At 47.3% G+C, this 12309-nt stretch overlaps 1 protein-coding gene across 1 annotated transcript; it reads left to right on the forward strand.

The window, feature by feature from the left end:
- Window positions 1-540: 540 nt before the first annotated feature.
- On the forward strand, window positions 541-3499 carry ENH_00001420 (leucine rich repeat protein, putative; the record flags this gene model as incomplete). Its single annotated transcript, XM_013583931.1, has 6 exons — window positions 541-827; window positions 1041-1284; window positions 1980-2072; window positions 2193-2434; window positions 2606-2725; window positions 3001-3499. 6 exons carry the CDS (start codon window positions 541-543, stop codon window positions 3497-3499), a joined length of 1485 nt encoding a protein of 494 aa, XP_013439385.1.
- Window positions 3500-12309: the final 8810 nt, after the last annotated feature.

Below are 12309 nucleotides of genomic sequence, written 5' to 3' on the forward strand. Positions count from 1 at the left end.
TATGGTCCCAAGCCAGCCGCTGCAGATATCCAGCATCAGCGACAACTACACAGTTTATATAAGGATCTGGACAAAGAGGGGCCACTTGGCGCAGTTGAGCTCACCTGGAGCAATTGGAGGGAAAAAGTGGATGTCCTGGAGATGTCATTCTTGCGATTGCGCGACACTCCAAACGTACATACCTTGATCGGCCTTAAAAGGCTGGAACTGTCTGAGAATAGACTGAGCAGCATACAAGTAAGTAAGGTGGCGATACCTGCATCATGTTAGAAACGCCATCGCTGCGGATAGATATCAAATAGATGTAAATCAATGCACTTCCGGCAAAACTTCGTCAGATCAGTCTTTAAGTCTGTTCTCATCCGAATGGCTTTTGCAGAGGGCCCACTGTGCTGCTTTGTTGAACAGCTACCCTGCAGCTCAACAGGAACAGAATGGGCTTGATGTTACGCGTTTTCTGCTATTACTGATTCTAACGACTGTACCTTCGTATGCTGTTTCTTTGCCTGTGAGGACTATTTTGACCCGTTTCTTGTACTAATGCCAGCGCGATCATTTCAGGGCATTCTGGGGCTGCGCCTTTTGGAAGAGCTTCTCCTCGATGGGAACGAAATTCAGAGTCTTGAAGGGATTGAGTCACTGTGTCACTTGGAGTGTTTAGACATTTCTCACAACCGCATTATTTCCTTTCCGCCAGGGATGCAGCAGCTCAAGCGTTTGGTATTCCTCTGTGCGGAGGGCAACAAACTGCAGCAACTAGAACATTTGCAAGGACTCCCAGCGCTTACGCAGCTGTACCTCAACAGCAACAACATTCAAGGCTTTCGGTAAGTTAACATCGTGATTCCGCAACTTGATCGCTCACATTGGAATAAGCTACACTCCAATGCACTTATTATGGTTTATTTTCATATACTTTGAATCCGTTTCACTCGGCAGGAATTACCAGCAGGTGATGAGAACGTTGCAATAGCCATTCGCTGTCATTTTGAAACACTTGGAAACGTGCCCCTGCTGCTCATGCGTCGGTTTCCGTGCAGACCGCTAATGCACCTTTCCCGCTGTCCGTGCCTCCGTGTGCTAGACCTGCGCAATAATCCATTAAGCAGAGAAGCAGAATATCGGCCCTATACCCTTTATCTCCTTCCAACGTTAAAAGTCCTAGATGGAGTTGAACCAAAACAAGAAGAGACAGCAGAAGTCAGACAAGAGTTCGCAGGAAGGCTTACAAGAGAACTGTTGGAGCAAATAATAGGAGCCCCACTGCCTTGCCTCGAAGCGTCCGTATATATAACGTTCCACAAAAATGCATAGAAACGGGTGCATGGAAAGTTCAAAGACTTTTGAGCTCTACAGCTGCATGGGCAGGCCATTATGGTAGTGCTCAAACACGACTGGTTTTACCTACGGGGCTATCAGCGTGCCAAAGTGCCGTTAGCGGACAACGCAGTAAAAGGAGATTGTGTATATTCCAAGGTCTAGAGAAATAAATGGTGTAGATATGTTACAAGCCTGAGCTTCAGCAACAGCGTACAAGTGTATGCTTTGCCACTTCGGGCTCCACCGACCTTGTCCTGTGTTTCAGTGAGCTTTATCCGCTTTTTTGGCATTGAGTGCATTTTGCCAAACGGTCAATATTTGTAGCTTGGTTGCGTTGCCATGGAGACTTCAATTTTCGCCTGCAATAATCCACGGCACATCTTCCTGTGCATTTTATATTCCCAGCTCAATCGATCTGTCCGGTCACCGCCTCCGTCGCATCTCGGACGTGATTAAAGAGGAGAATTTTCCGTTTTTACTGAGCATCGATTTAAGCCAAAACAAAATTACGAGTCTGGCCTCATTGGGAACTTTACCCCTACTGAGGGTTAGCCTTTTGAAATTTTGATGAACAACGTCCAGACGAACGAACCCGAACTCAGAAAGTCATACACCAGAAAGAGTAAGAAACTGGTTTCGCTCGTGTCTGCTGTTTGCAGGAACTAGTGGTAGCGCACAACAAGATCGACCTTTCAGCAGGAGGCCTAGGAGGGGTAGACGGACCAGGATTGCTGTCACTGCCATTACTCGAGGTATACCTGCCTACATATAACCGAGTCGACGGATTTGCATGTGCATCTCTACATCAGATACAGAGTAACGTTCTGCTTCGTGACTCTCTCCGCTGCGTTGTTTCGCGTGTTTGGCTACAGCGTTTAGATCTAAGCCACAACTCACTGCGCAACTTGAAGGGCTTGGCAACAGCACCGCTCGAAAATATCCGAGTACTCCAGCTGAGGGGAAATGGCCTCTCAAGGAAAGAAGGACTTCTCAACTGCTCTCATCTAGAAGTTCTTGACTTGAGCGATAACAGGATCAGAAGGATTGACCCTGACGGTTTTCAGGGTGTGACTGAAACGCTCCGTTGTTTAGTAATGGAAAGGAACGGATTGAGGTATTCTTTTTCCACTCCAGCATCAGTGTATCAGTAAAGGCATGCCGAAACTTGCCGCCGAGATCTCTCCAAACCCCAAGGTAGAGTAGCGTAACAATGACGCGCAAAGCAAACAATTAGCCCAGCAATTGAACAGTTTCGTGTGACCGCAATTGTCTCTGCATACCTCAGGTCGCTTTGCGGCCTCCCGCTTTTACCCAATCTTGAGGAGTTGCGAATTGCACAGAACAGAATACCTGACTTTACGCAGATCGAATACCTTGTTCAGCTACCCAAGCTAAAACAAATTGGGTGAGCAGCTAAGCGTTTCCGCCACACAATCAAAGGGGGCTATACAAGTCTTTGCTGCATATCAGTGTTACGCGGTAGCAGCACATGCGAATTTATACTTCTGCAAATGGGATCCAGTCAACTGAGTGGCCAAACAGACGTAATTCTGCATCCAGTCAAGCACCGAAATATTTGAGACCAGTCCATATCACAAAGGCATTACCTCTCTGCACTTTTCAGTCGGCTCGCCAAATCTACGCATCCTACTCTGCTGGAGCTTTACATTATTTGCGCAGATTCCAGCAGAACCCTGCATGTCAGCGCCGTCATTGGCGTGCTGTCCTAGCTGAGCAGCTTCCTCAGCTGCAGACAATCGATGGTGATATCATATCACTAGAAGGTATTCAGAGGAAACTGCCTGTAGGACAAACTGAAGCACTGCCTGCTCCTGAAGAGCTGCTACACCCTGTATCTAGATCTCTTCATGACGAACCAGGGTCATCAGGCGTATTCCCTCAACAGCAGGCGCTGGAGCATCAGCAGTTTCTTCTGCATCAGCAACTTCAGCTGTCGCACCCCACGAAATCGACAAAGGGCCGCTCGATCGTGCAGTCAAAGCCTGAAGCACTCACGCCTGGAGGACTCCAAAAGAATAGGCAGCCGCAGACTGTACCCGAGGTTGTCTCCCTTAATCTTGGCATTGTGGGTACAGGCGCCCCAGGGATTTCTCCCAATCCTGCCGGAGTTTCCTTGTTGTCTCGCCGCGACACTCAACCGGAAACTACAGGTATATAGATATCTAGGGGGCAGTTTTGCTACTTCACGGAGATTCGAGCGTTAGCTGCACTAGTTAATGACGGGATCAAAAGTGAAGAGATTGTGCATCAGCGAATAGATCAGTGCCGATGGCTTCAAGAGCCATCATCGCTTTTTTGCCGTCTTACTTCAGGAATGCAGGGAATTGTGAGTAATAAGGGCCATAGAGCAGTTAGCCGAAGCCTGTTAAAAGTCAACCGCTGCGGAACCACCGACGATCGCCAGATGGCTTCGCAAGCTGGCGTTTTGACTAAAAGTGAACTGTGCGGTGCAAACGTGGACCGATACACGAGGAGCAGCAGCACTGACATGTGTAGTGCCCTTGCGAGTTGCTATTCCCCAACGGCTCCCTATCTGTCAACACTACAGCAGCACGAATCCTTTGACACGCCTTCTGAAAGCAGGTTCCAACGCTGTCATGACCCAGCTAGCATGGGTGGACCTGCACAGAACACCAACATTGGATGCATGCAGCTACCTTCGGTGTTACAGGGACTTTGCCTTCATACAGAAGGCGATCGCGGACAGTCGAAAAACGCCCGGCTTACTGTGCCATTAAGCCGGCAGAGGAAGATAACTGGTTGAATTCAAATTTCACGAATTGTTTTGCATCTTTGCGTGCGACTAGTTCCGTAACTTTTCCGTTTCACTGACTTTCCATCTTCAATTTAATGCAATTTTCTGTGTAATTAGAAAGCCACGAAGAAACAGCTTTTCGGTCCACGCTGCGTCAAGTGGCAGCGGCTAAGTAAGGCAAATAACTCCGCAAAATGCTTTCATTTTTGCATGCAGTTGCTGATTGTGGAAACTTGTAAGCCAGGCGATCAAATGCGCAGGGCCTCTGTGTCCCATAGAAGCAGATTGATAAGAACGAAGTTTTGCACTTTTGGCCTTCAAGGAGTTTCTCATATTCCTCGTGCAATTAATGAGGCCCCCGTTTGCCAGAGCAAACACCATATCCAACGTTCCATTCCGCATCTTGGCGTTCGTTATTTTCTGCTTGCTTTTACTTTTTCAAGCGACCACACTCTTGGACGCATCGACGGCTATACGAAAGATAAAAAGCTTTTCATCGCACGTGCTGTCTAAGAAACTGTCGCTTACTATGCCTTGCCCACAGCGACATTGGCTGGCAACAGTCGCAAGGGCGCAAGTTCAATCAACGTAGGCTACTCGACCGTACTATTACCAAAAGCGCCTACGTTGCTGCCCAGAGGGCAGCACATAGGAGCCAAGCCGGGCCTGTTGCATCGGACTAGGAACATTAGGCACCAGCTACAATTACTATGGCCTCCAGTAACAAAAGGCTACGGCAGCGCGACGTAGACTGTCCAGCAACGTTAGACTGAGTTCAAGCTGCTGGAGTACCGCTTTGCACTGTAGATTCAAGCTGTATAAGCCATCAAGATCCTGTGAGTCGGCTAATATCTTTGTTGCATTCGAGGAACTGCCAGAGGCTGGAGTACAAGGCTCAAACATAGCAGGACTCAAAGCATGTGCGTCACGTTTCGCAGTCAAAATCCGTGTAGTGGGCTCACTGATACATTTCAGCGGTCATAGTATAAAATTGTAATGATGCATGTCTCATGGTGAAACACTAAGTGATACAGTACACGCAGTGTACGGAAATGCTTTCATGTGGTCCACAAGTGTCCAAACTATGAGTGGGAAATCTACTGCAGAATTCTGACACGAGCAGTTTTGACGATTGTACCTTTTCCTTGGCTGTGGGCAAAGCCATGATGTTGCTGCTGCCAGCAGCTCAGATGCTCTGTAGGCTGCACGGTCCGTCAAGGAAAAAGAAGGCAGTTCTATAGGACGTGAATTTAACTACATCACCGTGGTATTACTAAAAGCGCCTAAGTTACTGCCAAAACGGCAGTCACACTGGGAGCATTAGCGGCCAGCTAGGAATACTATGGGCTTTAGCTATAAAAGACTACTGCAGCGCTACGTGGAGCGTCCAGAGGCTTTATACTGACTAAGGCACACGCTAGCTATCATAGGTGTGAAGACGCGGACTCACTCCTCTTCGTACGATGCTTATGGTAGAAACAGGAGAATTGCATAATTGTGTCCTTAACGAACTTCCCTTGGGCCTGTGGTGGGTCTTTTTCGTGCAACGCCTTTATCTGTGCGATATTACGCGCACACCAGTGCAACGGATATTAATACACAGAGAAGAAGAATAGGTGCCATTTCCAGATATCTCATGTTACAACAGCTTGACAGTAGCAGCCTCGATTTTGCGCTCTTTCTCCAAGCACTCAAAGAGATTAAATAGTCAAACCAGTCCCGACTTGTATTTTACTTACTGCCGCGACTGGAATTGATTTAAGGGATCCCACAAGAGCACCGAGCTCCCTTGATAAACTTCATCATGCCCCTGCCAATGGGTTATTACTGGCCAGCCTGGTGTTTCTGTCGTGGTGCATGATCCGCTCCTATACGGAGCTAACTAACGCAAAAGTTTTCAGAGAGCTCCCGCGTGAATGAAGCCATATATCTGGGCTCTCAGAGATATTAACTAGGTCCTAGAGCTATACTGTGGGGCGTCAAAATCACCATTAATATAAATCGGAATATGCCTGCCTCGAGCTAAATTTATGAGGATTCATTAATATATTGTTGGGTTGTGTGAGCTTCTGGAATAAAATGAACCCGTTCATAAAAGACAAAATAATCTACACAGGAGCTCTTGCAAACATACGCTGGCGCCGACGGGTCTTCTTCACGTATGCGGTCTTCTTGAAAGTCATAGATAAACTTAGGTTTTTAAGGCTCTAGATGAGGTGAGGAAGCAGTGCTGTGCTGTAAGAGGTCCACAAGGGCTTGAACAACGATAGGAATTGCAGATTCGAGGTTTGCCAGGGAAGACGCAGTGTTTGAATAACTGACATCGCATCTCCAACTGAACTACCTAAAATTTCCGCCAAATTACAAGTCCTGTGGTAAATTTTGTCCTTAAACACATTTGCATTCCGGCAGTCGTGAGCTTTTTTGGGATTCGAAGACGTCTCTGGCGGTATTTCGTACCCTTCGACCCCATTCATACAGCATTAACTTACGCAAAGTGTCACGATCTTCGCTACTCTATTTGAAAAGCATTGGAAGTGAACCTTTCAGCAGAGCAATGAATGCCGTTCCACTTTCGATCACTGCGCTGCCACGGTGTCACCGAGACTCGAGGAGGGACTGTCTTCAGTCCGTTACTAGACGTAAGGTACGGTAGAGGCAGAAAGTACGTCGTAGTTCCTCACATACAGATGCATGATGCACAGAAAGACGGTCTGGAGAAATATCAAATGGTCATTAGGAGGATGCTTTGCCAAATTTATAATCGCTTACTGGAGACTCAGTGGCTTCATCAGGAAGAGGAGGAGGAAACCCAAACTGCCAGCTTCTGCAATACCAAGCGTTTCTGTGTGCATTTGCTTTGATGCCAATTACTCTCTCATCAAGCTACGTGAAATACAGACTACAGACTAAGCTTACGATTTTTCTCTTGTTCCACGGCTTCCAACAGCAAGGGTAGCGCTAACTGATTCCCCCATAGCATTCCTGACTGCGTGGTTAATCAAAAGAGGCTCTCTACTGAAACTTGCTTAGATAGTGTGCCAACGTGTGGCGAGGAATGCCCAACCTCAGTTGAAGGCGGTGCCAAAAGAACTTGGGTCATAGAGTCAACGAAGACACTGTCTGACATGTTCACACAAGAGTTCCGTGTGTTTTTCCTTGGTTTTTCAATCTCCACACAGACAGCCTCTGTGAATTTGTTCGAATTGTCCTAAATACCGCATAAGCAACTGAAGTCAAAATAAGGGTGCTGGTATTGCAAGGAGCATATATGAAGCTTGCAGGAGAGCTCAAATTTCCGCCGATTGTAGACCGCAGCTGTAGCATCAGTGTTGGAAGCGTCCTAGAACAAAGACATGCAGATTTTAAGGCCCTGCCAACCGCGAGATCAAAACGCTCAGTCTTTAACCGATATACAGGCTCATGTCGACGGACTGTGCAAGAAGCGTCTGTATCCGTATGGGTTATGTACTCGCAGATTAGGATTCGTATGGAAACGCCACATTCCACACCGACGCCACTTCGCAGTTTTAACCGCTCAGAGGCATTAGCTTTTCATCCAATCTATGCAAGTCTAAAAAAACTACTGATGAAGTGAGGCTGAAAGCAGCTTTAGTACACTGCTATATCGAATATATGCTAGTTGATTTTTCCCACGGAGGGACCTTATGTCCCCATGCATATAGCTTGTAGTGAGCCAAATATCTGTGCAGCCCAGCGCTCTCCATACAGTAAGGAAGAGGCCTAAAATAAAGCGTTTAACGTCGTAGCTTCACGTGTCGTGCTCAGCAAGGGCACCTGGTATCTTTCACTGTCTCTTTTTTCCAATTACATGTAAACTTACTGTATCGCGGGCAACGGCTTGACAGTCCTCAGCGTTCGGCAACACTAGCAGCGCGGCCACGCTGTGTGGAGAGATATCCTCACCGCTGGACATAGGACATCGGAATTCCTCTTGTACCTTAACGACAACACAAGCTGAAGGATTCTGTGTCAGCCTCATCTGGGCAGAGCCCCCTGATTCCGCTGGTCGCAGCCTACGTGACGGTGTATAATTGCGGAGAAAAGGCACCGCAGCGGATACTTTTTCTCATCATAAATGTGCTGAGACGCATAACATTAAAAATGTGTCTGCCTAGGGAACACGGAGACTAGCAAGATAGAAACTAAAGCTGTGAAGCGTCGCGGATGTTTGACGCACTCTGCAGTGATGTTACCGCGAAAGCACTACACATGTCTTATATGCTCACATATATATAAAAGCCAAGCAGCCACGCGTTTCGAGCAATCAGTGACGTATGAACTGTACTTCTCAAGACTTCGAAAAAAAAAAGATCAGCTTTGGAACGTGCGACAATGTGGCTATGATGGAGGATTCCCGACCTTAGCACTCATGGTGAACGTTCCAGTGTAAGCACAGCCCTCACTGTTTTTGTTATCTTTATGCGAGAAAGGCCATAGTTACACAGGAACTTTTCTCCATCGTATATGAACCCTGTTACAGCGCATGTTGCAGGCAGGTGACAGTCCCACAGTTGCACGCTTCCTTACCACAGTTCCAAGCGCTTCAAGCCCCCGCCAAGCTCGGCACTGACCGCTGGGCTTCGAACGAACACAGTTCGCCGCAAGCTGAAAATGAAACAAACAGATATCTTTTCTGCTACTCTCGTATTCCTGAAGTCAGTTCAGATAGCTTCTATTTCTTTAATTCCGTCTGCTGAGAACTGCAGTAGTCTCCGTGATATTTCAGCGCCTGTTTTGCACGTCTGTCTCTCCATTTCGGTCTTGAGTCAGCCATATTGTCTCCCCGTACCATAGTGAACTAGGAACACGCATACCCCGCCCAGACCGGAGTCATTCTCCTTGCGTACCTTCGCATAGACTGCTTGTTGCCCGGTCAAACCAATCCACCGCAACTATAAATAGTACAGAAATGTACAGCTTTCCCCGCAGCCACAGCATACACCCTATGGGCGAGGCAGCATGTGTTCGAAACCACACTTAGTCGGGGCGAGGGAAGCATTGCTTTGGGCAAGCTTAATGGCGGCAAAAGCAGCGGCAGCGGAATTTGTCTGCAGTTGAACGAGGTGTTTTCGCCTGCACATCCCTGGTTGCGACTGCCCGCAGTCATTGCTCGTGTTGCACGCACCAGTCTTCCTGTTGCGCTCATTGTGCAAATTCAGCTGAGGTCGCACGCATGTGGTGCTCTTCGAAGCGAGCCTGCCGAATATTCATACGCTTGAATTAAACTCTTGATTTAGCTCAATGAAGAAGTGCAGTGCAACGGCACGCAAACAGACACAGGCGTCTAGGGGAGATTTTCGTTAATCAGCGTGAGAGCTATTTCATTTTGAGACTTGCTTAGCTGAAGACTCAAGCAGAGCTGCTTATATAAACAATGCATAGTGGTATTACAGTTAGTTCCCTAGGTAAGTTGTAAACGGAACAAAGGACAGTTCATCTGCTTATTTGGTCATGATCTAATAGAAACACATTGTGCTGTGAAGCCACTTGCTGCATTATCTTGAAGTGCAGCGGTGAACGCCGTAAAGGATTTCGAGATACGATTAATCCGCGCTCGCTGGTCGACATTCGGAGAGCCGTCCACGTACCGTGACGTTGGAAGTTTGCAGTCTCGGAAACGCAGGTGCTGTCTAGCTTTTCTCATAATGAAAATCCGTAGCTGCTGTGTAAGCTGGTGTGAAGACTGCGGCACGGCAGTTTATTTTGTATTATAGATCTAGAAAGTGCCTGGAAGCTCCCAACTAACGGAACGCCTATTGCTGGACTGGCGGCATGCATTGTGTCCGCAGGGAATGTCTCAAATGTTCCTCATTTTCAAGCCATCTAAAGCCAAATGATATGCTGACTAGTTTGCCGATCGAATATATGCGCAAAAGGCTTTCTCGTGGACGAAATCTGTCTGTGGCTCCGCACAGCAGCGGCACACCCCGTAAGGGAAATGAGTCTCTACTTCCTCTTCAGAGCGTTACTTTCCTCGAGCACTTCTGCAATCCAATATTTTCGCTTTGCTCCTATGCATTGTCGGGTGACCTATACAGACTCTAGCAGGCGCTGGAGTTATGCCATAGTTGACCTTTCGCTGAAAGACATACATCCACATATCCTTTTCCGCTTTGCTTTATGCCGAAATCAGAGTGCAATTGAAGGATCGCCAGCTATGGACGAACAACCACGCAGCGGAGTGAGTCCAGTCATCAGTCCTATTCACAGAAATTGAGCCCTGCTTTTGAAATTTGTAGCTCTTCGCATTTATCCACCATACGGTAACACCTAGTAGCCATTTGCAGGCACGTAGATTTTACAGTTGCACGCTCACAAGGACATTCTACTTTCATGCATCTCACCTGATTGACCTCTACTGCGTGCTAGTCATTTTTGCGGTCCTCTGTCGAAATCAAGCTGTAGCAGCCGGAACTCAAGGCTAGTTGCACAACTAATGATGAACGCCAGCAGCCGAGCCGGAGATCCGGATGAACAACTGAATTGGCTCTAGAGCCACGACAACCGTTTGCCGCTATCTATTTCCAATACTACTTATGTGTGCGACCAACATGGAGCTTGTCGATGCTTCAACTCTTCGACAATGTACAAGTACTAATTCAACAAACGATAATTCAACAGAATACCAATACTAACAGGACGCTCGCGTTGCTCTTCAGTGTTGTACACATAGTCTATGGACAACAGCAGAACAGCACGATATTACGTAGCTAGACGTTTACAGATTGAGAAGCAAGCGTTGAGTTAGTGACAAAAGCGAAGACGCCTTTGCTGCAATGTTCGTTCATGCTTTCAGCTGAGGAGGAGATGCTTTTCGTTTCTGAATGACGTCATGAACGGAACGAAAAGTATAAATAAGGAAAACAGCTGATGAGCTGTTGATTAGTTTAAAAGAAAATATTTATATTGCTGACGGGATATCACTGTAGCGCTGTTATAAGTAGCGCACATGATGCAGAAGCCCAAAAGGACCCCCGGAAGAAAACCGGGATTTCCCGCTGTCCAGTGCTCACGGATGTAGGAGAACACTTTGGTGCGGGACGTGTAGGTCATCTGTGTATGACACGCTGTGAATAATGCGAAATGAAGGAAACGTACCACCGCTTGACGTGGCTTCTCGATAAAACCTACGCCGAGCAGTACTGTATTCCTTGTTGGCACCTGGTGCGTTCATCGTCCTGACTCGCAGTGTCCTCCATGAGAAATCTCTTCTATATTCATCCATCGCAATCGAAAAGACTTAAAGGCCTTCTACAAGCGCTTGCTCAGAGTTGAAGGATCGAGGGAAAGCGAAAGGCTGTGTGCTGTCATAATTCTATTGTCAACGAGCACTGCCTCATATTGGGCTAGCACGCGCTCTGTCGTCATCGTTTCACCCATAACAGAAAAGGTCTCGAGTGGTCCCACGTGGATGCAGATTGCAGCTGGAGAGGTGCTTAGAGGCACATACTGTTTCTTTCAAGAATCGCAGGGTGTTTTTACGCAGGTGGCGTTGGCGCCGGCCATGGAGACTCGTGAGTCTTGCTGTAATATGGCTCTTTGGACTAACGATGTGATAACGCCGAAAAGTCAATGGCTCGCCCATCACGGAAAGGGACGGATGATACCACAAGAATGACGGAGCAGACTAACCAAGAATATAAGCACAATTTTCTGGAGTTGTCATCAATTGCGCCTCCGGCTTTACGCACTTTACGATCATGTGTAGCACAGAGAACATAGCAAACAGGATTGTTGAATGGCGTCGTTAATGTAGCTCAGGTAATATCGGTGCTGGGCGACACACTTACGCATTTCGGCATTTCACGGAAAGGGACGGATGATACCACAAGAATGACGGAGCAGACTAACCAAGAATATAAGCACAATTTTCTGGAGTTGTCATCAATTGCGCCTCCGGCTTTACGCACTTTACGATCATGTGTAGCACAGAGAACATAGCAAACAGGATTGTTGAATGGCGTCGTTAATGTAGCTCAGGTAATATCGGTGCTGGGCGACACACTTACGCATTTCGGCATTTCGTGGATGAAGCTTAGGCTTTATAGCAGGAGCCTGTGGAACCTATGTTAGTCTGTTATTATAGAGCTCACCGCTTAGTCCTAGACCGCTAATAGAAGCAGCAGGCTGCTATATAATAGTGTTTAGCAAATGTCATTGCATGTTGTACTTACGCCTTGGTAAGGTCA

The sequence above is a fragment of the Eimeria necatrix genome, genomic scaffold, assembly GCF_000499385.1.
Source record: "Eimeria necatrix Houghton genomic scaffold, Enh_scaff103, whole genome shotgun sequence".
Taxonomy (NCBI): Eukaryota; Apicomplexa; class Conoidasida; order Eucoccidiorida; family Eimeriidae; genus Eimeria; species Eimeria necatrix.